This window comes from Oncorhynchus masou, chromosome 1, assembly GCF_036934945.1.
Source record: "Oncorhynchus masou masou isolate Uvic2021 chromosome 1, UVic_Omas_1.1, whole genome shotgun sequence".
Classification (NCBI taxonomy): domain Eukaryota; kingdom Metazoa; phylum Chordata; class Actinopteri; order Salmoniformes; family Salmonidae; genus Oncorhynchus; species Oncorhynchus masou.
This window is the reverse complement of record NC_088212.1, coordinates 10,085,290-10,110,445: the sequence shown is the minus strand read 5'-3', so window position 1 is coordinate 10,110,445 and position 25,156 is coordinate 10,085,290. Positions and strand designations below refer to the sequence as shown.

General features: G+C 44.6%; 1 protein-coding gene across 3 annotated transcripts in view; it reads right to left on the bottom strand.

Annotated features, from left to right (window-relative positions):
- Nucleotides 1–599: 599 nt before the first annotated feature.
- The window catches only part of LOC135546065 (pikachurin), a 42,995-nt gene continuing 18,438 nt past the window's right edge, over nucleotides 600–25,156 (bottom strand). For 2 of the 3 annotated variants that reach the window (XM_064974308.1, XM_064974392.1), the window contains exons 7-24: nucleotides 23,553–23,719; nucleotides 19,965–20,080; nucleotides 18,528–18,948; nucleotides 17,131–17,231; nucleotides 16,653–16,753; nucleotides 16,258–16,402; nucleotides 15,710–15,899; nucleotides 13,452–13,577; nucleotides 12,230–12,473; nucleotides 11,892–12,003; nucleotides 8,825–8,941; nucleotides 7,192–7,372; nucleotides 6,959–6,982; nucleotides 6,516–6,594; nucleotides 5,945–6,088; nucleotides 4,084–4,167; nucleotides 2,739–2,842; nucleotides 600–751 (exon numbers count right to left, since the gene is read on the bottom strand). In XM_064974308.1, the coding sequence (XP_064830380.1) occupies nucleotides 600–751; nucleotides 2,739–2,842; nucleotides 4,084–4,167; nucleotides 5,945–6,088; nucleotides 6,516–6,594; nucleotides 6,959–6,982; nucleotides 7,192–7,372; nucleotides 8,825–8,941; nucleotides 11,892–12,003; nucleotides 12,230–12,473; nucleotides 13,452–13,577; nucleotides 15,710–15,899; nucleotides 16,258–16,402; nucleotides 16,653–16,753; nucleotides 17,131–17,231; nucleotides 18,528–18,948; nucleotides 19,965–20,080; nucleotides 23,553–23,719 (2,608 nt within the window). Of the gene's footprint in view, nucleotides 752–2,738; nucleotides 2,843–4,083; nucleotides 4,168–5,944; nucleotides 6,089–6,515; nucleotides 6,595–6,958; nucleotides 6,983–7,191; nucleotides 7,373–8,824; nucleotides 8,942–11,891; nucleotides 12,004–12,229; nucleotides 12,474–13,451; nucleotides 13,578–15,709; nucleotides 15,900–16,257; nucleotides 16,403–16,652; nucleotides 16,754–17,130; nucleotides 17,232–18,527; nucleotides 18,949–19,964; nucleotides 20,081–20,531; nucleotides 20,616–23,552; nucleotides 23,720–25,156 lie in introns of all 3 variants that reach the window. The other variant, XM_064974225.1, reaches the window with a different exon arrangement.

Below are 25,156 nucleotides of genomic sequence, written 5' to 3'. Positions count from 1 at the left end.
AGTCATTACCACGAGCCCGTTCTCCACAAATAAGGTGCCACCAAACACTAGCAACCTGCAAACAACTCACATGAATTGAAGTCAAAAACACTGTAGTCTATGGACTTGTTGATACAGACACCACAACACAACAATCACAATAACATGACTCTGTGTGCCAAGAGCAGGCTTAAAAAATACAACTAAAAAAAGGTTATTTTTCTACAAACATCATGTCACTTTATCAAAAACATCATTCATTACTACATATTTTGGTTCTCCAAATCATCCAATAAGGATGTAGAAAAAAATATATGGATATCGTCGAAACCATCCCATGAAATTGTCCTTCGGATGTCAAAGTTGCAACCTTACATTTCAGGAGGTTCTAGCAAGGTCTCTCCAGTCTCGTTGCACTTGTGTTATTGGGTCCTTTGGTGAACGTGTCTTGCTGCTGAGTGGACAGAAAGCCCAAGGTTCGTATTCACAAAGCATCTCAGAGTAGAAGTGCTGATATAGGATCAGGTCCCCCTGTCTCATCTAAAAGGCTAAACTGACTCTAGATCAGCACTCCTACTCTGAGATGCTTAATGACTACGGGCCCTGGACACACAGGCCTGTCAGTTGGTACAAGTGTTGATGTTCTTGCCATCGGCAGCGTCCTCCACTAGGGACAGGTGGTAGTCGGTGGACAAGGTGAAGTGTGAGACGCAGCCCACCAGACCTCCACTGTACTGCCGGTTGGTGTGCAGAGCAATCTCCTTCATCCCCCCTAGGCAGAGCAGAGACATCAGGCATTCAAGTTCTAATCCGACTCATCTTCATCATCACCATAATTACAATATGGCATTTCTGACCATGACAACCCTTATCATCACCATCATAACCATTAACATCTTCATCATCATCACCATAATTACAATATGGCATTCCTGACCCTTATCATCACCATCATAACCATTAACATCTTCATCATCACCATAATTACAATATGGCATTTCTGACCCTTATCATCATAACCATTAACATCTTCATCATCACCATAATTACAATATGGCATTTCTGACCCTTATCATCATAACCATTAACATCATCACCATAATTACAATATGGCATTTCTGACCCTTATCATCATAACCATTAACATCTTCATCATCACCATAATTACAATATGGCATTTCTGACCCTTATCATCATAACCATTAACATCATCATCACCATCACCCAAATTGCCATCACTATCATCATGATCATTTTCTTTGTCATCATCGTCATCACCATCATAACAATTATCGTCACCATCATAACAATTATCATCACCATCATAACCATTATATTCACATCATAACTATTATCATTGCTGTTATTGCTATCTTAACCATCATCATCATATCATGATCAACATAGGTTGTACTAGCTTACATTTAGTCTTCCAACCATCAGACAGACAGTGGAACCGCCAGACAGACAGACATTGGAACTGAGGAACAGACAGACAGACAGACAGACAGACAGACAGACAGACAGACAGACAGAGACAGACAGACAGACATTGGAACTACCAGACAGACATTGGAACTACCAGACAGACATTGGAACTACCAGACAGACATTGGAACTACCAGACAGACATTGGAACTACCAGACAGACATTGGAACTGAGGAACCACCTGACAGACAGGCAGAGAGACAGACATTGGAACTGAGGAACCACCAGACAGACATTGGAACTACCAGACAGACATTGGAACTGAGGAACCGCCAGACAGACAGACAGACAGACATTGGAACTGAGGAACCACCAGACAGACAGACAGACATTTGAACCACCAGACAGACATTGGAACTACCAGACAGACATTGGAACTGAGGAACCGCCAGACAGACAGACAGACAGACATTGGAACTGAGGAACCACCAGACAGACATTGGAACTACCAGACAGACATTGGAACTGAGGAACTACCAGACAGACATTGGAACTGAGGAACCGCCAGACAGACATTGGAACTACCAGACAGACATTGGAACTGAGGAACTACCAGACAGACATTGGAACTGAGGAACCGCCAGACAGACAGACAGACAGACAGACAGACAGACAGACAGACAGACAGACAGACAGACAGACATTGGAACTGAGGAACTACCAGACAGACATTGGAACTGAGGAACCGCCAGACAGACAGACAGACAGACATTGGAACTGAGGAACCACCAGACAGACATTGGAACGGAGGATGCAATGAGAATCCAGGAGACTATCCATGGAATGAATAGTCTGAAATCTGTCTTCCGCATTTAACCCAACCCCTCTAAATCAGAGAGGTGCAGGAGGCTGCCTTAAATGGACATCCACTTCATCGGCGCCCCGGGGAACAGTAGGTTAACTGCCTTGCTCAGGGGCAGAACGACAGATTTCTACCTTGTCAGCTCGGGGATTCGATATAGCAACCTTTGGGTTACTGGCCCAACGCTCCTACCCGCCAGGCTTCCTGCCGCGGCTGCACCTACTTCACTGCCCAGTCACTGTTAACGGGGACTAATGACGATTTAGTGTAAACTACACAATAGTTTCTTAAAAATACGATGACATTGCACTTTGGATGCACTTTGGATGAAAACTGAATCAGCGGCAACTGAGAATGGAGTTTGTGGAACTGTCATCCAGGGAGTCACATAACTTTCAGAGTTGGAGTGACACAATGTGCAACCCCACGAATAATATAGGTGACTAAATAGCTGTGGTGGTGACATACCGACATACAAGACCCCGTTGACGTTCAGCTGTCTCATCTTCCCAGGTGACCTGCCAGTCTGGGCCCCATAGTCATCCACTGTCAGCTTCCCAGTCTGGCCGTCCCTGAAGAACACACAACAACAGGAAGGACGCACAACAACAGGAAGGACGTACAACAACAGGAAGGACGCACAACAACAGGAAGGACGCACAACAACAGGAAGGACGCACAACAACAGGAAGGACGCACAACAACAGGAAGGACGCACAACAACAGGAAGGACGCACAACAACAGGAAGAACACAACAACAGGAAGAACGCACAACAACAGGAAGAACACACAACAACAGGAAGGACGCACAACAACAGGAAGGACGCACAACAACAGGAAGGACGCACAACAACAGGAAGGACGCACAACAACAGGAAGAACACACAACAACAGGAAGGACGCACAACAACAGGAAGGACACACAACAACAGGAAGGATACACAACAACAGGAAGGACGCACACCAACAGGAAGGACGCACAACAACAGGAAGGACACACAACAACAGGAAGGACGCACAACAACAGGAAGGACGCACAACAACAGGAAGGACGCACAACAACAGGAAGGACGCACAACAACAGGAAGGACGCACAACAGAATGACACCCAAGGAAAGGGAGGGGAGGGAGATAAATGGATGAGAGGTTCCAGATAGGAAGGGAGTAATTACTTCTTTCATCTCACTACCCCCCCCTCCCCCCCGACACTCATATAATGGATGCTAGCTCAATAAAATGGACCTAAGCAGGTCATGAGAGAATCAATCAATTTGGACCCTAAGTCTGGATATATTCTACATAAAGTAACATAAAGCTGTCCATTGATGGGGACTTGGTGTACAATACATGTACATTTACTGTCATTCCTGTCATTTACTGTCATTCCTGTCATTTACTGTCATTTACTGTCATTCCTCAAGTCTTTTTTGTGGCCCATGAAGCCGCTCTACACTGGCCTAGAGACTGCATTGAGATACGCACACACATCAAGGCAGAGAAACACAAACACACGTGGGGTTAAACATAAATACACACACAGTTTTATGTCTATTTCCCAGACTTGTCTAAAGAAGTCCAATTGAAGCAATGAGACAGACCTCCAAATTCTTCCCAAATGTCTTAGACACTGCCTGATTCCATACGCACAAAACATTACAACAGAAACTAGATCAAATGGGAGATTACTCTACAATGTCATACAAATTTGCCACCTGCAATAAGACACATTATGTTGTATTCCCATAAACCCTAGTAGAATGTAATGCATTTTTCTTCTTTTAATTTCCAAGTGAGAAAGGCATTGAAAAGCACCTGACAGCCTTCACTCTGTGCCACCTTCCATCGCTGAAGGTTCCGTTGACGATCACGTTGGCCACACCACTGCCCAGGTTATAGCTACAGACACAGGAAGACAACATTGGAATGAACTACTGCTACAATCATCCCACAGCCAGGAATGAAACGATGCACATTCGACAAGGCTCAACTCAAAGGGTTGGTTTCCCAGACGCTGATAATGCCTAGTCCTGGACCAACAAAATGGTGTACGGAGCCTACTTTTTAGTCTAAGAGTAGTTTTAAGGCTTAAGCTGGGATTCATCTTTTTCGTGCTATGCGCCTTTTAAAGGCAATGTTCCAGCATTTGTGGAGAACGCATTCACGGGAAACGCTGCATATGTCGATCTCTAATCGGAAATGACATTTAAATGCAAATTGCCCTATATTGCGGATCTAACGCGAATTGCAATAAATCCTGGCCTTAATCTGTATCCAGGAAACTGTCCCAAAGATACAGAAAGAAAAGACTGGGCAATGTTTTTACCAGCCTGGTCACAGACGTTTTGTGCTGTCTTACCACAGCATGACCAGAGGAGGCTTTTCTTCTGCAGGAAGCATTAGGGAAAGGGAAGGTGTGGACGAGAGGTTGACAGATTCTGATTTTTCAACGCCGATACCAATTATTGGAGGACCAAAAAAAGCAGATACCGATTAATCGGCCGATTTTTATATATATATTTTGTAATAATGACAATTACAACAATACTGAATGAACACTTTTAATATAATATAATACATAAATAAAAATACATTTAGTCTTAAATAAATAATGAAACATGTTCAATTTGGTTTAAATAAGGCAAAAACACAGTGTTGGAGAAGAAAGTAAAAGTGCAATATGTGCCATGTAAAAAAGCTATCATTTCGAAAACAAAATGTTTATTCTTTCAGTGAAATAAGTAAAACCGTTCCGTATTTTATCGAACGGGTGGCATCCCTAAGTCTAAATATTCCTGTTACATTGCACAACCTTCAATGTTATGTCACGTAAAATTCTGGCAAATTAATTGCGGTCTTTGTTAGGAAGAAATGGTCTTCACACAGTTTGCAACGAGCCAGCGGCCCAAACTGCTGCATATACCCTGACTCTGCTTGCTCAGAACGCAAGAGAAGTGACACAATTTCCCTAGTTAATATTGGCTGCTAACATGAATTTCTTTTAACTAATGCAGGTTTTAAAAAATATACTTGTGTCTTGATTTTAAAAAAGGTATTGATGTTTATGGTTAGGTACATTGGTGCAACGACAGTGCTTTTTTCGCGAATGTGCTTGTTAAATCATCACCCGTTTGTCGAAGTAGGCTGTGATTCAATGATAAATTAACAGGCACCGCATTGATTATTTGCAAAACAGGACAAGCTAGTTAATCTTGTAATATCATCAACCATGTGTAGTTAACTAGTGATTATGTTAAGATTGATTATGGTTTTATAAGATAAGTTTAATGCTAGCTAGCAACTTACCTTAGCTCCTTGCTGCACCCGTGTAACAGATGGTCAGCCTGCCACTCAGTCTCCTTGTGAGGTGCAATGTAATCGGCCATAATCGGCATCCGAAAATGCAGATTACCGATTGTTATGAAAACTTGAAATCAGCCCTAATTAATCGGCCATGCCGATTAACCGGTCAACCTCTAGTGTGGACTCGAGTGATGTGTAACGTCAGGGGTTCATCATTAGGGAAAGGGAAGGTGTGGTTGAGGGGTGTGTGAGGTCAGGGGTTCATCATTAGGGGAAAGGGAAGGTGTGGTTGAGGGGTGTGTGAGGTCAGGGGTTCATCATTAGGGGAAAGGGAAGGTATGGACTCGAGTGATGTGTAACGTCAGGGGTTCACCTAAAAATGAGTGCTCCGTCCTGCAGTCCTAAAGACAGGAAGTCACTGTTGGGCCTCACTTGGCTGTCGCCTCGCCATAGCAACAGACCATCCTTCGCCGTGCTCTTAAAGCGCATAAACATGTTGGTCCTGATGCCCGAAACCCTGGGGTAGGAAACACACAGGATATGTCAGCACAGAGTGGCACACAGGATATGTCAGCACAGAGTGGCACACTCAGCACTTTCCTTAGAATCCCACAAACCCAGAGGGCTTTCTAGTTGACTGTGTTATACTCACATTGGCTGACTGTGTAGTGTACATCATCTGACTAAAGCTAATATACAGAAACTATGTCATGCAGTATAACTCGACTACTGCTGAAGTCATAGTATTTCTGTCTGAACCTAATGCTTCAGAAAGTACTATTTTAGTGGTAGTGTTTTCACTCTAAAGCACACGTACATGCATACACACACACACACACACACACACACACACACACACACACACACACACACACCACACACACACACACACACACACACACACACACACACACACACACACACACACACACACGTAGACAAACCTTTTCAGGATTTCACGATTGTCGTATGTGAGGTAGCTGCGGCCAATGAATTGTGGAATCTCAATGGCCTCTGTGACAGCTGAAAAGAAAATAACATTTACACAATGTGGCCACTAGATGTCCTCCTAAGCATGGCACTAACTGAGGGGGAACCAGGACACAGACAACGCTGCACAGGATAATGAACCGGGGTGTATTCATTAGTGCACACTGTAGCAAAAATATTTTGCAACTGAACACGTTTTGCAACGAATTTGAGAGTTTCTGATTTACAAATTCATGAGAGTTCCTTCCTGGTTTTTGTCTGTTTGTTCTGTGTGGTTCCTAGTAAATACACCCGAGGTAAACAAAAAAAGTGTACAAACAGCATTATTGAAGTCTGATGTGGTAGATGAACAGAGGTAGCCGAGTATTTACAAACATAATGGTGATAGAAAACTTACTGTTTAAACAGTAATTCCCACATTCTGCACAGCGAAAGCATAAAACAGATAAGACGACGGTTTAGGAGAGATTATGTTGTTCAATTATGTTGCATACATTAAAATGTCAATTTAAATGCAGAATATTTTACACCAACATGTTGAAAATCTACCTTGTCCTACGGAATGTAGCCTACAAGAGTATAACTTGTGGAAAATGTGGACGTGGGAACAATTTATTTTCCGTCTCTCACCCTTCTGGCAGTGACGGCCATCGTAGCCGAGAGGGCAGTCACACTCGTAGCCATCCCATTTGGGCCTGCAGGTGCCGCCGTTGGCACAGGGACTCTGCACACATGGGTGGGCTGCGTTCTCCACATTCACCCCCAGAGCAAAGTCCTTGGTCAGTGGGATGCTGCGGTCATTCAGAACCAGCTGACACAACAAGTAGAGGGGAGGGTGGGGGGGGCAGGTAGAAGAGGAGAACATTAAATTAACAATCATTGAATTGTTTCCTTCTCCTACACAAACAAATGAATGAATGAAGTACTGAATGAATTAACAAACAAACAAATACATTAATGAATTGAGTTGACCATTGTTAAATATATGTCAACTTGCCACAGTACACACATTAACAACAATCGAGGAGAAATATACACAAAAGTCAAAATACTGTGGTCAGATGGGCCATCCCAACACTTTAATATGTATTTGAAAAGCCAAATCTGTTGTGTTTGTGGGTATATCTGACTCTTTATCTGACTCATAATCTGACTCTTTATCTGACGCTTTATCTGACTCATAATCTGATGCTTTATCTGACTCATAATCTGACTCATAATCTGACTCATAATCTGACTCTTTATCTGGCTCTTTATCTGACTCTTTATCTGACTCTTTATCTGATGCTTTATCTGACTCATAATCTGACTCTTTATCTGATGCTTTATCTGATGCTTTATCTGACTCATAATCTGACTCATCTGACTCATAATCTGACTCTTTATCTGATGCTTTATCTGACTCATAATCTGACTCTTTATCTGATGCTTTATCTGACTCATCTGACTCATAATCTGACTCATAATCTGACTCATAATCTGACTCTTTATCTGGCTCTTTATCTGATGCTTTATCTGACTCATAATCTGACTCATAATCTGACTCATAATCTGACTCATAATCTGACTCTTTATCTGGCTCTTTATCTGATGCTTTATCTGACTCATAATCTGACTCTTTATCTGATGCTTTATCTGATGCTTTATCTGATGCTTTACCTGACTCATCTGACTCATAATCTGACTCATCTGACTCATCTGACTCATAATCTGACTCATAATCTGACTCATAATCTGACTCATAATCTGACTCTTTATCTGGCTCTTTATCTGATGCTTTATCTGACTCTTTATTTACTAGGAACTCTGGGACACATGTAGTAAGAACCTAACAACTGGACTGCGATCCGTATGAAAACACATAATGCAACGTTCAATTAAAAACAGAAACAGGTGATGTTCTGAACGACCAGTTGAGAAAAAAAACGGGGAGGGGTTGGGTTGTGGCTTGGGGAACGCTGTCGGAATAGCCCCTGCCCTTTAAATACGTTCACTCACTGCTTCAAGCCACACCTTGCCTCACCCACCAAACGAAGCAGAATGTTCAAGAAACGTGTCGTTCAGTACAAGACGTTACACAATGTAGCAAACATGTAATCAAACTGAACGGACCCCCGGAGAGACTGTGGCACCCAATTCTCCTACATAGCGCACTATCTTTGACCAGAGCCCTATGGGCCATTTGGGACGCATCCGGTGTGACAGGGCAGGATGTACGGCTGTTTCAGCCCCTCAACCTGAGTCATCTATACAGTAACAGTACCTTCTGGATGGTGCCGCTGAAGGGGCGGAGCACGGCCGCGGCGCTCTTGGTTTTGTCATATTGTGGTACTCCGCCGATGTACAGAGGAGAGCTGCACTTGATCTGAGTGAAGGCTCCCTGGAGGAGGAGGAGTCGCAGTAGAGTAGAGACACAGTAGAGTTACAGTAGAGTCACAGTAGAGTAGAGTCACAGTAGAGTCACAGTAGAGTAGAGTCACAGTAGAGTAGAGTCACAGTAGAGTAGAGTCACAGTAGAGTCACAGTAGAGTAGAGTCACAGTAGAGTCACAGTAGAGTAGATTCACAGTAGTGTAGAGTTACAGTAGAGTCACATTAGAGTCATAGTATTCACAGTAGAGTCACAGTAGAATAGAGTCACAGTAGAGTCACAGAAGAGTCATAGTATTCACAGTAGAGTCACAGTAGAGTCATATTATTCACAGTAGAGTAGAGTCACAGTAGAGTAACAGTAGAGTCACAGTAGAGTCATAGTATTCACAGTAGAGTAGAGTCACAGTAGAGTAACAGTAGAGTCACAGTAGAGTCACAGTAGAGTAGAGTTACAGTAGAGTGGAGTTACAGTAGAGTCAAAGTAGAGTCATAGTATTCACAGTAGAGTAGAGTCACAGTAGAGTAACAGTAGAGTCACAGAAGAGTCATAGTAGAGTAGAGTCACAGTAGAGTCACAGTAGAGTAACAGTAGAGTCACAGAAGAGTCATAGTAGAGTAGAGTCACAGAAGAGTCATAGTAGAGTAGAGTCACAGTAGAGTCACAGTAGAGTAGAGTTACAGTAGAGTGGAGTTACAGTAGAGTGGAGTTACAGTAGAGTCACAGTAGAGACATATTATTCACAGTAGAGTAGAGTCACAGTAGAGTAACAGTAGAGTCACAGTAGAGTAGAGTTACAGTAGAGTGGAGTTACAGTAGAGTCAAAGTAGAGTCATAGTATTCACAGTAGAGTAGAGTCACAGTAGAGTAACAGAAGAGTCATAGTAGAGTAGAGTAACAGAAGAGTCATAGTAGAGTAGAGTCACAGTAGAGTCACAGTAGTCACCGTATTCACAGTAGAGTAGAGTCACAGTATAATTGTTCCTTACCATGCCTCCTGACCTAGGAAAACACTGTGCCCTAGAGTTTTTACCTGGTCAGGTTACATGGTCAAGTGTAGGGATGTTGTGGTGACCATATTACAGGCAGTTATGAGAAATGTCAAATTCAGTTAAAATTGGACAAAAAAAACGCAGTAAAATTCCACGTGAGTATTGAGTCATGGTAATCTCCTTTTATGCACTCTGGACACAGTGGCAGAATAAATTCAACCACAAATTTGTTTCATGACAAAACCGGAGAGCCACATCTGTCTGGCAAAGTCAACAAAACATATTGCATGTTAAAAACAGTTACATGACTTACAGCAAGGTAATGTTTCCCTACATTTTCAGACTATTAAAAACAACTATTGATTTAGGACCACAGGGAGTTACCGCAAGTCGAAAAGAAAACAGGAGCTGCCTCCCCTATTCCAGCACTATTTCAACATCATCTAATCACCTATGCTTAGTCTAATACAGTGACAACTAAAATATACCAAAAACGATTTAGTCCAATCAACGTAAGCTAAATATGACATGGCTGTCCATGGTATTGATTTCTGTGTGTGCATGTGTGTGCATGTGTGTGCATGTATGTGTGAAAACGTGGATTTACTCGTACTTGTAGGGAAACGCCAATGCCATCCTCCTCTTTCATGTTGCCTAAACAGTATGTGACTCTTTCATACAGTACACGCTATTATTTTTTGTTGTCCTAAGTTACTTGGCTAAAATACTTGCTCGCTAGCTTAACTTCATGGGCAACGGCACACCAGGCCAGCTAGTTAACATTAGCATACTAAGTCTAGCTACACCTTGAACTTCCATCCTCAGGCCAGGGGCACAACAATGTATGAATTAATGGTTGGATCAGAACCACCGCTATAATCATTGGCCAGTACGGAGAATTAAATACAACCACAAGTCCATCATTTTAGCTCGCTAGCCACCGGAAGAAAACAACACAACGAGATGCAACAATTCATGTTTTTTTTCTGTCAATAATGACGTTTGGCTCGTGATGTGATTGGTCTGAAGACAAAACCAAACTGGCTTCGACTTGACTTTTTTTGTGTGCACCAGGACCAATCACAGCTGAGCTCACTCCGTTTAGCTCAACGCTGATTGGCTATTATTTTATATATTTCTTCATCAAGGGAGGCCAAATGCTCGCTGGCTTTCCTTCCATTCAATGCTATGGGCGGCAAACAAGGTTTTTGCGACTTTCTAAAATCATCAATAGCCTATAGTCTCATCATGCAGCCCATATATGTTTGATTTCTAAGACATTATAAGGTTTGTATCATTCACAACTAATGTTGCCAAAGAACTCTAAATCCAGTGTATAGGACCAGTGTAAAGGGCCTGTTTCAAATGATCACTTTAATGCTCAACATAGCCGCTTCGTATGTACACTTGTTCCGGAATGGGAAAAATATTGAATTATATTCCTCTAACTATTAAAACATATAATATAAAACAATGGCACAGGACTTAAGCCTATCTTGTCTGCTAAATGAATAAGCCTACAGCCTAGGCATGGCACATAGCCAGATAACATACAATGGGCCAACTCATATTCTGTTTTTCTGAAATATATTTTCTTCATGTCATAATGTTTCTTTAGACCTGCCTAAAATAAATAATGTATTTATAGTGATGGTGTATTTTATTCAATTAATTTGGTTGACTTTTTAAAATGTAGATGTTCCAAAGGTCTGGCTTCAGTGGCTTGTAGGAAGCCAGGAGATGCCAAACATGTTCATTTAATTAACGGTCAAATACCGTGAAACAGACAGTCTTTCGCATGACAATACTCGGCTGACAAAATGTTTTCTGGAAATCCCAATCGAACAATTCCCAGGGATCAGGATAGAAAAGGTGGGACATCTGTAATTCTCCAACCAGGATTTCTGGAAAACCTGGGAATTTTTGGGAAAGTTATTGGAAATGTCAAATCCTAGTCCAGTCCTGTACCTCAGCTATGCCCTCCATGGGCTTCTGGTTGTCCACCTGCAGGATGCCACTCTTGGCTGTACGAGAGACCCGCAGCTCATGCCATGTGCCTATACTGACCTGCTCCTCACTCCTACAGACACATGCACACACACGCACTCACACAAAGACACACATGCACACGCACATAAACCGACATAGACACACATACGCACACAGACACAGACAGGAAAAGCATGGGTCAAACAGTCATCATTTCCTTATGGACAAAGAGTTGCCAACACAAGTCTACAAACATTACAAAACAGTCGTAACAGAGTCATATCCTGTAAACATAGATCTTTCAATGAAGCCTGTACCTAATGACAGACCCTCCAGAGCCACAGTCAAAGCGGAACTCCACGTATCCTTCCACCAGGTTGATGGCCAAGAAGTCCCGGCTGCTGGCGTCGTCGCTGTAGAGCAGCGTGCCGTCAGGCCTGGCCGGCTGAAAGGTGATCTCAAACTCCATGAAGGACAGGTAACTGAGGAGGGACTGGGGCCAAGGGGCGCTGGCGTACGAAAACATGGTCTCGTTGAAGAGCGGCAGAGACAGCAGGAAACCTGGCAGTGGTTTGAGATAAAGTGACAGGTTTGGGATAAAGTGACAGGTTTGGGATACGGTGACAGGTTTGGGATCGGGTGACAGGTTTGGGATCGGGTGACAGGTTTGGGATAAAGTGACAGGTTTGGGATCGGGTGACAGGTTTGGGATCGGGTGACAGGTTTGGGATCGGGTGACAGGTTTGGGATCGGGTGACAGGTTTGGGATCGGGTGACAGGTTTGGGATCGGGTGACAGGTTTGGGATCGGGTGACAGGTTTGGGATAAAGTGACAGGTTTGGGATAGGGTGACAGGTTTGGGATAGGGTGACAGGTTTGGGATAGGGTGACAGGTTTTGGGATAAAGTGACAGGTTTGGGATAGGGTGACAGGTTTGGGATAAAGTGACAGGTTTGGGATAGGGTGACAGGTTTGGGATAAAGTGACAGGTTTGGGATAAAGTGACAGGTTTACGATAGGGTTAGGGGAGAGGAGTTGGAAAATGTTTCAAAATCGAAACGCTGATCTATCTAAGTAGCATTCAGGGTGTGGCTGATCTATCTAAGTAGCATACAGGGTGTGGCTGATCTATCTAAGTAGCATACAGGGTGTGGCTGATCTATCTAAGTAGCATACAGGGTGTGGCTGATCTATCTAAGTAGCATACAGGGTGTGGCTGATCTATCTAAGTAGCATACAGGGTGTGGCTGATCTATCTAAGTAGCATACAGGGTGTGGCTGATCTATCTAAGTAGCATACAGGGTATGTAGCACAAGAAAGAAACATGTCTATGTCTGATGTCAAGTATAATTGAATGGGCAGAAGTCAGTATTTAATATCTAAATTTATTCACAATTGGCATTATACAGTTTGTGTTGTAGAGAAGTACAGTATGATGCATCCCAAATAGCACCTTATTCCCTATACAGTGCACTACTTTTGACCAGAGCCCTATGGGCCATGTGTGACGCAGACTAGAGGACAGAAAGATGACTCACTCTCTTCACAGAGTATGCCTCTGAAGCCCAGAGGGCACAGACAGATGTACCCGTCCGCTCGGTTGGCAAAGCAGATTCCTCTGTTGTCGCAGGTGATCATCTCACACACGCTGTCACTGCACTCACCTGGGGAACAAACGGAAAGGATACACACAGGCGCTGCAGGGTTTAAAGACACAGTTCACAACAACAACAAAAGTGTCCACTGTTAATACAATCGCAAGAAACGGTGCAGTCAAGTTTTCAAAGTTACAGTTCTGATGATGTGTTTTATGATGATGATGAACTATCCCTTTAACTGCCCCCTAAGTCTAAATGAACCATCCCTTTAACTGCCCCCATCTCTAAATTAACTATGCATTTAACTGCCCCCTAAGTCTAAATGAACTATCCCTTTAACTGCCCCCTAAGTCTAAATGAACTCCCTTTAACTGCCCCCATCTCTAAATGCTATTTTAACTGCCCCTAAGTCTAAATGAACTATCCCTTTAACTGCCCCCTAAGTCTAAATTAACTATGCATTTAACTGCCCCCTAAGTCTAAATGAACTATCCCTTTAACTGCCCCCTAAGTCTAAATGAACCATCCCTTTAACTGCCCCCATCTCTAAATTAACTATGCATTTAACTGCCCCCTAAGTCTAAATGAACCATCCCTTTAACTGCCCCCATCTCTAAATTAACTATGCATTTAACTGCCCCCTAAGTCTAAATGAACTATCCCTTTAACTGCCCCTTAACTAAATTAACTATCCCTTTAACTGCCCCCTAACTCTAAATTAACTATCCCTTTAACTTTAGGGTGGCAGGGTAGCCTAGTGGTTAGAGCGTTGGACTAGGAACCCGGAAGGTTGCAAGTTCAAATCCCCAAGCTGACAAGGTACAAATCTGTCGTTCTGCCTCTGAACAGGCAGTTAACCCACTGTTCCTAGGCTGTCACTGAAAATAAGAATTTGTTCTTAACTGACTTGCCTAGTTAAATAAAGGTAAAATAAAAAAACTGCCCCCTAACTCTAAATTAACTTTCCCTTTAACTGCCCCCTAACTCTAAATGAACTTTCCCTTTAACAGCCCCCTAATTCTAAATGAACTATCCCTTTAACTGCCCTCTAATTCTAAATGAACTATCCCTTTAACTGCCGTCTAACTCTAAATGAACTATCCCTTTAACTGCCCTCTAATTCTAAATGAACTATCCCTTTAATTGCCATCTAACTCTAAATGAACTATCCCTTTAACTGCCGTCTAACTCTAAATGAACTATCCCTTTAACTGCCCTCTAATTCTAAATGAACTATCCCTTTAACTGCCCCCTAACTCTAAATTAACTTTCCCTTTAACTGCCCCCTAATTCTAAATGAACTATCCCTTTAACTGCCCTCTAATTCTTAATGAACTATCCCTTTAACTGCCGTCTAACTCTAAATGAACTATCCCTTTAACTGCCGTCTAACTCTAAATGAACTATCCCTTTAACTGCCCTCTAATTCTTAATGAACTATCCCTTTAACTGCCCCCTAATTCTAAATGAACTATCCCTTTAACTGCCCTCTAATTCTAAATGAACTATCCCTTTAACTGCCGTCTAACTCTAAATGAACTATCCCTTTAACTGCCCTCCAACTCTAAATGAATGTACTTGTACAGCCAGACTTGACCAATAGATGGAATGTGGATGACACTACCACAGACGAAGAGCCAAGCGTAAGTGAAGTCTATTTTTTCCCCTGCTGTCTATCCCTATTCTACATATCATCATTATGGGATGGGATGTGTATTTCATATCATCTTTCTTTTGACGAATCACCTCATTGATTTCACCTATGTGGCGCTACAGTGTGAGTCACCACTTTGACCCAGAGAGAGAACCAACGGTGCATCTCTCTCGTTCTGTCGACTCTCATCAACATTGACTGTCCATTCAACTCCACCGGTAGAAATGCACTAATCAATATGGTGTTTGACTGTTGACCTACAGAAAGCCAGACAACTCTCCAGCTCAAATCTGACCTGGGGACAGATTCATTCCACAGACATGGCCAAAGACATGGGATGATGGACTACAGTACATCCGAATATTCATGGAATTTGGACAAAGTGACAAATTTTGTTAGAAGTGCTAGAACTAAAACTAGAGGTAGAAGACTACGATTGTAAGACTTGAATGAAAAACAAAGAAACATCAGAAACCATTGGGAATGAAGAGGATATAAGCCAGCTGGACATCCAGACGTGTATGGATCGGACCCCCTCCCTTACCGATGTCTGCTCCGCTCAGAGCGCTGCCTAGGGGCCAGGGTCTGAGATCCGTGGCCTTGTTGTTGATGGTAAGACTCTGGATGCAGCCCTGAAAGCCCCGGTTGCTCCCTGTGGCCCTGACCAACCAATAGGCACTGGGAGCCCCTCCCAAGTACAACGGGCTTCGGAATGTGATCTTGGTGTACAGTCCCTGTGGGGGAGAAAGAGAGGGTCAACCATTACAGGCAAGCAAATCTATAGCTCATCCTGACAAAACATAAGAAGAGAAACAGAAAAAGCGATGCACTAAAAGCTCTCTAATGAGAGAGGATTATCACCTGTCAATCGTGGAGGTATGCATCCCAAATGACACTCTATTCTCTATACTGTGCACTACTTTTGACCAGAGTCCATAAGGAAGCCCATGGGGCTCTGGTCAAAAGTAGTCCACTATGTAGGGAATCAGGTGCCATTTGATACACAGACCATTATAGATCATACTTCTATCTCAGTGAAATATCGACCCAATCTAAAATCTTGCTGGCGCCACTGGTGTGTTCTGCCCTCACCTGTGAGCGTCCTGAAATGGGCGTATCGTTGTCCATTCTCAGCCAGCCACTCATGCCGTCCCTGAATACGGTGACAGTGTGCCACTGTCCGGGCACCATGCGAGTCTCGCTGACTATCTGAGCTGCCCCAGTGCCACAGTTAAACCTGCAAACCCACAACACATTGTCTGTCTCCCCCGCCGCAACCACACTGACCCTATCACAGCATGCCTAATCACTGTCACACAGTCTGGGATGAATTTCCCCCTAAGTACAGATCTAGGATCAGCTTCTCCTCCCCCAATAGTAACCTTAATTATTAGTGGGGGAAATGCAAGACTGACACAAGATCAGCATCAAGGGGCAAATTCACCCTACACCCTGACAAACCCGCCGCAACCACACTGGTCACACACCTGTAATGCAGCTTGCCTCGTACAAGAGCCAGAGAGGTGAAGTCTCCACGGCCATGCTCATTCTCCCCACAGTACAGCAACAAGCCATCCTCCGAGTCTGCCTAACACACAACACACACACACAGATACAGACGGAAATACACACACAGACATGCACGGACCACACACACACACACACACACACACACAGATACAGACGGAAATACACACACAGACATGCACGGACCACACACACACACACAGATACAGACAGAAATACACACACAGACATGCACGGACCACACACACACACACACACACACACACACACACACACACACACACACACACACACACACACACACACACACACACACACACACACACACACATACACACACACACAGACATGCACGGACCACACACACACAGATACAGATGGAAATACACACAGAGACATGCACGGACCACACACACAGCCAGTGGTATAGTACTGTACCTTGAATTCAAGGGTCATCTGAAAGGTCTGGTAAGAGTTCTTCAGAGGTTCAAAGGTCATGTGGGAGTGGCCATAGAACCTTGGGAACTGCACCGTCACTCCTGGCAAACACAGTGCAGGAAACACCAGCTCATCACTGTGTTTTACAATGGCATCCATCAAGTCAGTGTGAACATGCAACACACTCAACTGAATTCAAATACTGGGGCTCAAAAACATAGGAGTGCAAGGCAGAACCAGGTGGAAGATCATGATGGTATTCATTAGGGCACACCGTGGCGAAAGGCTGTACAACGGAAAGCAAAAAGAGCGTTGGTTATTGGACAAGCTCAGGTATAGTCCATCCTTGTTTTAGTTCGTTTCTTCTGTTTGGTGAATAATGAATACAACCCAGTTGAATTTAGGTGAAACACAAACATTTTCGAAACTCTGACCCCCCCCCCCCCTCCGCCCCTTCTCCCTGTGCTCCACATGATCAATTTATGTTCATGACACAGAATTAGGCCTAAACCAGAGACACCCTATCCACAGACCCTATCTCCACTAGAGAGACGTTTTCAGAGAAAGAGAGGACACAGATCATTTCCAGAAGGATGTCTATAGACCCAAACTCAGTCACTGTCTCTGGGATACCCCCCCCTCCACACACACACACACACACACACACACACACACACACACACACACACACACACACACACACACACACCAGTTACAGAGGATAGAACACTCCGATTGCACAGGGTTGATCCATTCTCCCACGAGGAGAGGGGTTAAAAACACTCAAAGTCAGTCAAATTATTATTGTCAGGGTTTATAAGACTCAGGAGATAAGATGCTTTGAGTATATTTCGGAGGAGGAGCAGGTAGAGGAGAGGAGGAAGGGGAGAAAGAGGAGGAGCAGGAGAAGGGGGAGGAGCATGAAGAGGAGAGGAGGAAGGGCAGAAAGAGGAGGAGCAGGGGGAGCAGGAAGAGGAGAGGAGGAAGGGCAGAAAGAAGAGGAGCAGCAGGGGGAGGAGCAGGAAGAGGAGAGGAGGAGAAGCATGAAGAGCAGGAGGAAGAGGAGCAGGGGGAGGAGAAGCATGAAGAGCAGGAGGACGAGGAGCAGGAGGAGGAGAAGCATGAAGAGCAGGAGGAGGAGGAGGAGCAAGAGGAGGAGAAGCATGAAGAGCAGGAGGATGAGGAGCAGGAGGACGAGGAGCAGGAGGAGGAGAAGCATGAAGAGCAGGAGGAGGAGGAGGAGCAAAAGAGGAGGAGAAGCATGAAGAGCAGGAGGAAGAGGAGCAGGGGGAAGAGGAGCAGAGGGAGAAGAAAGCTGGCAAGTCCCTGTCCTAATCCAAGGTCCAAGTCCTGTCATCACAGGGTTAACACCCCTGACCTGACCTGGACTGACTCACCGTAGGAGCAGATGTCACCACTGCGGCCCAGGTTGCAGTGGCAACGGGAGCCTCCGCTGTCGTAGTCACTGAGGCAGAAGCTGTCGGGGGGGCACACTGTGTCCTCACAGGCTAGGTCGTAGAGCCTGGGCACGGGGCCCATCCACTGGGTCATGGGGGGCGTGGGGGTGGTGTGAGGCAGGGTGGTGGAGGAAGGACTGTCGGTGGTGGGGCTCATGGTGATCAGCTCAGGGGTGACGGGGGTAAGTGGGGAGCCCAGCTCTGGGTCAGATGGGGGTGAGGGGAGGAGGATGGCTTTGGGTGTGGCCGTGCCCATCCTGTAGATGACGTTCCCGCCTGGCTGAGAGGACGGCGTTCCAGACCGGGAACGGAGCTGGGATCTCTGGTTGTCACCGTTGGGAATGGCAGGGAACGGCTTCAGCTTCGAAACGGCAAGATGGAGTAAGAAGGATGCCACTGCCATGGTTAGTTTAGTTTGCTGGATTAGTTATTGGACAGACTGGGTGCATATGCCTAAAACAAACAGTGTTGCCAAATGTAGAGTTATACTTATAGAGCTGCTTTCCTGGACCCAAATGAATCCTATTCCTGGACCCAAATCAACCCTATTCCTGGACCCAAATCAACCCTATTCCTGGACCCAAATCAACCCTATTCCTGGACCCAAATGAACCCTATTCCTGGACCCAAATGAACCCTATTCCTGTACCCAAATGAACCCTATTCCTGGACCCAAATGAACCCTATTCCTGGACCCAAATGAACCCTATTCCTGGACCCAAATGAACCCTATTCCTGGACCCAAATCAACCCTATTCCTGGACCCAAATGAACCCTATTCCTGGACCCAAATGAACCCTATTCCTGGACCCAAATGAACCCTATTCCTATACCCGAATGAACCCTAGTCCTGGACCCAAATGAACCCTATTCCTGGACCCAAATGAACCCTATTCCTGGACCCAAATGAACCCTATTCCTGGACCCAAATGAACCCTATTCCTGGACCCAAATGAACCCTATTCCTGGACCCAAATGAACCCTATTCCTGGACCCAAATGAACCCTATTCCTGTACCCAAATCAACCCTATTCCTGGACCCAAATGAACCCTATCCCTGGACCAAAAAACAATCTCAATGTATAATCTGCATTAAAAATGCTTTTTGAACAAGGAAACCGGGAACATACGGTTGTTAAATATTTGCCCTGAGATAAGGATAAGATTGGTAGGGTGGCTTTCCTAGGGCCCCTGGTTTCTAGGGCCCCTGTGAATTTGGGTGAATTCGGGTGAATTTGCTCCTAGACACTGATCTTGGGACAGTTTTTCCTTTCCCCCACTAATGGTTAAGGTTAGGATTGAGAGAGGGTAAGAGGATCCTAGATCTGTACCTAAGGAAAACATAAGCCCAGAGCCCTGATGTACATGATGACCCACCTCCTCAATGAAGACATCGTAGTCAGAGTCGTCTATGTCAAATCCGTCTTCATCTTTGATCTTGCCGTCTGTGATGTAGCGCTGGCCATAGCCGCTGCTGCCAACCTCTGCTGTGCCTATGGATATGGACACTATTATGTATAGAATTAAATCGACACAGTGTACAGTACAAGTACAATATCAGCATCATGAGACTATGACAAGAGCACAGTGAGTCACAATGTCACAGTTAGTCTGACTCTCCAGACAGATGGACAGGTGGGGAACATAGAGTTCGAAATAGCTACCCATGCTAACACGGCCCTTGTGGCGAGTACTCTATCCAACTCTATGGTCGGGACTTGGTCGAGTGGGCAGCAAACACACAGGGAGCCCATGGTGCTGAGGATGATGATGATTAGCTAATAAATGTTGGTGGATGATCCCCTTTATAGGGATGGATGATATACAGTAGTAGCCTGGTCCGAGATCAGCTTGTGCTGTCGTGTCAATGTTATGACAAGGAGTTTACATAATAGCACACACAGATCTGGGACCAGGTTAATAGAGTAGTTGTCCCAGGTCTACCTGTCACAGTGTAGAGAGCTTTTTTCACCACATACTGGAACCTGTCCCCCAGATATACGACTGACCAGGCAGACAGAGACCAGGCTGAGTCCGGCCAGACAGTAGGAAACAAAAACACTATGATGTTTAGAATCCCCAACCTAAATTATTTATTTCACATATAATACTGTGTGTCTGTGCGTGTGTGTGCAGAACAACCTCAAAATAATTACTCCTAACCATAATGTAGGAGTCAGGTAATGTTACGGTTTTCTTCTAACTCCTCCTCTGACGAAGAGGTGTAGCAAGGATCGGACCAAAATGCGGCGTGGTAATTTTCATACATGTTTAATGAACGAATAAACATGAACAATACAAAACAACAAACTTAACGTAAAACCTAAACAGCCTATCTGGTGACAACAAACACAGAGACAGGAACAAAAATAACACCATCCAAACAGAGTAACAAAAAACAAGCCCGCACAAATACCCAGCAGGCCTAGTGCCCTTAAATAGCCTACAAACAAACCCTAACACAAAACAGGTGTACCCAATTACCCAATAATCAAAACAAACGGAAGGGGAATCGGTGGCAGCTAATAATGGCCTGGACCATAACGACTGCTGACGAGTGGGGTAAGGTTACTGCTGCCGTAGCACCGCCCGAAGAGGAAGAGGCACCATCTTCTGGCGCTGACCATAATATAGGTTTACTGCTGTGACTGGTAAGGTTACTGCTGACCATAATGTAGGAGTGGGGTAAGGTTACTGCTGACCATATGTAGGACCATAATGTAGGGTGGGGTAAGGTTACTGCTGACCATAATGTAGGAGTTACTGCTGACCATAATGGTAAGGTTACTGCTGACCATAATGTAGGAGTGGGTAAGGTTACTGCTGACCATAATGTAGGAGTAAAGGTTACTGCTGACCATAATGTAAGAGTGGGGTAAGGTTACTGCTGACCATAATGTAGGAGTGGGGTAAGGTTACTGCTGACCATAATGTAGGAGTGGGGTAAGGTTACTGCTGACCATAATGTAGGAGTCAGGTAAGGTTACTGCTGACCATAATGTAGGAGTGGGGTAAGGTTACTGCTGACCATAATGTAGGAGTGTGGTAAGGTTACTGCTGACCATAATGGTTACTGCTGACCATAATGTAGGAGTGTGGTTACTGCTGACCATAATGGTTACTACTGACCATAATGTAGGAGTGTGGTAAGGTTACTGCTGACCATAATGTAGGAGTGTGGTAAGGTTACTGCTGACCATAATGTAGGAGTGGGGTAAGGTTACTGCTGACCATAATGTAGGAGTGGGGTAAGGTTACTGCTGACCATAATGTAGGAGTGGGGTAAGGTTACTGCTGACCATAATGTAGGAGTGGGGTAAGGTTACTGCTGACCATAATGTAGGAGTGGGGTAAGGTTACTGCTGACCATAATGTAGGAGTGGGGTGGTTACTGGACCATAATGGTTACTGCTGACCATAATGTAGGAGTGGGGTAAGGTTACTGCTGACCATAATGTAGGAGTGGGGTAAGGTTACTACTGACCATAATAATGTAGGAGGTTACTGGGGTTACTACTGACCATAACGTAGGAGTGGGGTAAGGTTACTGCTGACCATAATGTAGGAGTGGGGTAAGGTTACTGCTGACCATAATGTAGAAGTGGAAATAAAATGGGTTGTGTTTAGTAAGGAGAAAATGTTTTCAATCAGAGTGAAAACAGAATCAAATCAAACCAAATCAAATGTATTTATATAGCCCTTCGTACATCAGCTGATATCTCAAAGTGCTGTACAGAAACCCAGCCTAAAACCCCAAACAGCAAGCAATGCAGGTGTAGAAGCACGGTGGTTAGGAAAAACTCCCTAGAAAGGCCAAAACCTAGGAAGAAACCTAGAGAGGAACCAGGCTATGTGGGGTGGCCAGTCCTCTTCTGGCTGTGCCGGGTAGAGATTATAACAGAACATATAACAGAATGAGTCCTCAATGTGTTATGGTAACGATGATTGGCATTAAAATGATCCTGTCCTCTTTATTCTTTGTTTTGTGGGAGGGAACTACAAATGGGGATCTGTAACGCGCCCCTCCCTGCTTCCTTTCCCTCACGTGCCCCATGTTTTTGGTCATGGAGGGAGGTAATTTGGATATATGGGTGCGAGTCAAGTCCTGTACAAACCCGCCCTTCTCCACGGGGGTAAAACCTCCCCCATCCCCCCGCTCTTAATCCTGTCTGATGAGGCCAGGGCGTAACCCGATTTTCGCCCTGTGAGGGGGGGCAGGCTTGTGACGCAGTGTGTTGGGACTGCCTCTCTATCCAAACCAACAGGACTTAAGATGCTTCATTCAGTCCAGTTTAACCCTGTGATTGCCACCATGTGTCGGCGCGCCATCCGCCCACCCACATGGCTCTAGGAGTTGGATTGACAGGACAACAGCCCCCACAGTCCTCCTCACACATGGCATCAGGAAGCTCTCTCTGTTCTATAAAGGGTTAAACTTGTCTCCAGTACCTATTGGGAGTCTTACCTCCAACCTGTATTAATAACCTTATGTTTACCTAATACAGTGTGTGTGCAAAAACAAACAAAAAACAACAACACTTCCATACTTGCACACGTACACACACACCAGAGTAAAGCTTACTTGCTAATGTTTGTCCATAGACTGCCAGTCTACCATGGCCTCTCTCCCCCCTATAAAGACAGTACTGATCCGGAGCCTCAGGGTTATCTCTGGTAGCCTCCTAAATGGCATCCTATTCTCTATATAGTGCACTACATTTGACCAGGGCCCATAGGGATCTGTCAAAAGTAGTGCACTATGTAGGGAGTGTGCCATTTGTGACTCTCTCATATCAATAGCAATCAGCCCCATAAATCTCCCCCCACACCAATTGTAATTTACATTATTACAACAGGAAAATACAAATCTTTGGACCCAGTCTAAGTCTATCGCTTTATCTCCATGGACTTAAAGAAATGGACAGAAAACACACACACACACACACACAGTGGCGGGGCAGTTACCAGGGGTGCGGATGGGGTTGTTGATGGCGCTGGGAGGGCTCACTCCATGGACGTTGGCGGCTCGGACCACAAACTGGTACTCCGTGTCGGGGCTTAACCCTTTCAGTACCATGGAGTTGGCTTCAATGGGCTCCCTGATGTAGGTCCACTCTGTGTCCATCTCAGGCCTGTATAGAGGAGACCATTCATATAGGAATTACACTGGTGCACTGACTAAAACACTATTCAGAATATAAAACATTGAGAGAAAAAAAGAATATATTTTTTTTTTCTCATGAAATAATGCATTTATTTATTTATTTTAACTGGGAGGAATATGGAGGAATATGGAGGAATATGGAGGAATATGGAGTGTGCAACTTAATTCATAGTCTGCGTTAGTCTGCACCTTGTGAACGGGTGTGTTTCTCCAGCTTCATGCTCTACTTAACTAGAGGGCCACTGACTGCATAATTTACAGGTTAGCTTACAGGGTTCTCACCACGCACTGCACACCTGTCCTGCACACTTCCAGTCCCAACATGGTTCACAGGTCAAAGTTGAGTCTAAACACACTCGTCTTAACACAGAAACACAACTCATTCTCAACTGATTGGCAGGCAACACCGGGATAGTGTTTTCAGCAAATGTTCATGTGAAGTTGAATATATGCTGTGGCCTAGAAAGAGATATATTGATGTAGCTCCATTTAAACAACCATTTCTACATTTTTTCAAAGTTGCCATTTGATATTAGAATCGGGCAACGGATCAACCCAATTCCAAGTACTTGCTTGTTCTAGCAGGCGTGAAACAGTATCTTACTCTATTGGCTGGGAACATGAGGATATTACAAATCAGACAATTGTCTTGTCAGAAGCTTGGCAGGGTGAGGAGATCAGAGTTGAACATGTACAGCTGGTACTTTTATTACGGTCCATCTCGCTTACCACAGTCAATGTTATTTTTTAAATCAATACTTCTCATTTTAAATGGACTGTGTGAAGAAAACAGCTGGTCAAATAGAACCACTGTGCTTCAGTATAGTCGAGAATTCAAACTGAAACATGCATTCTAGAGTGGAACAAATCTGCAAAAAAGTTTGAAAACATTACTGTCTTCAGAGGGCTTTTCTTTTCTTTCTTACAGTCTCATGGTATCCAATTGGTAGTTACAGTCTTGTCCCATCGCTGCAACTCCCCTACGGAGTCAGGAGAGGTGAAGGTCGAGAGCTGTGCGTCCTCCGAAACATGACCCAACCAATCCGCACTGCTTCTTGACACAATGCCCACTTAACCCCAGAAGACAGCCGCACCAATGTGTCGGAGGAAAACACCGTACACCTGGCAACCGTGTCAGCGTGCACTGTGCCCGACCCGCCACAGAAGTCTCTAGTGCACGATGGAACCCTCCCCTAATCACTCCTTCCGTGGCCTCCAACTGCTCTTAAACGCTAGCAAAACCAAATGCATGCTTTTCAACCATTCGCTGCCCACACCCGCCTGCCCGACTAGCATCACTACTCTGGACGGTTCTGACCTACAATACGTGGACAACTACAAGTACCTAGGTGTCTGGCTAGACTGTAAACTCTCCTTCCAGACTCATATCAAACATCTCCAATCC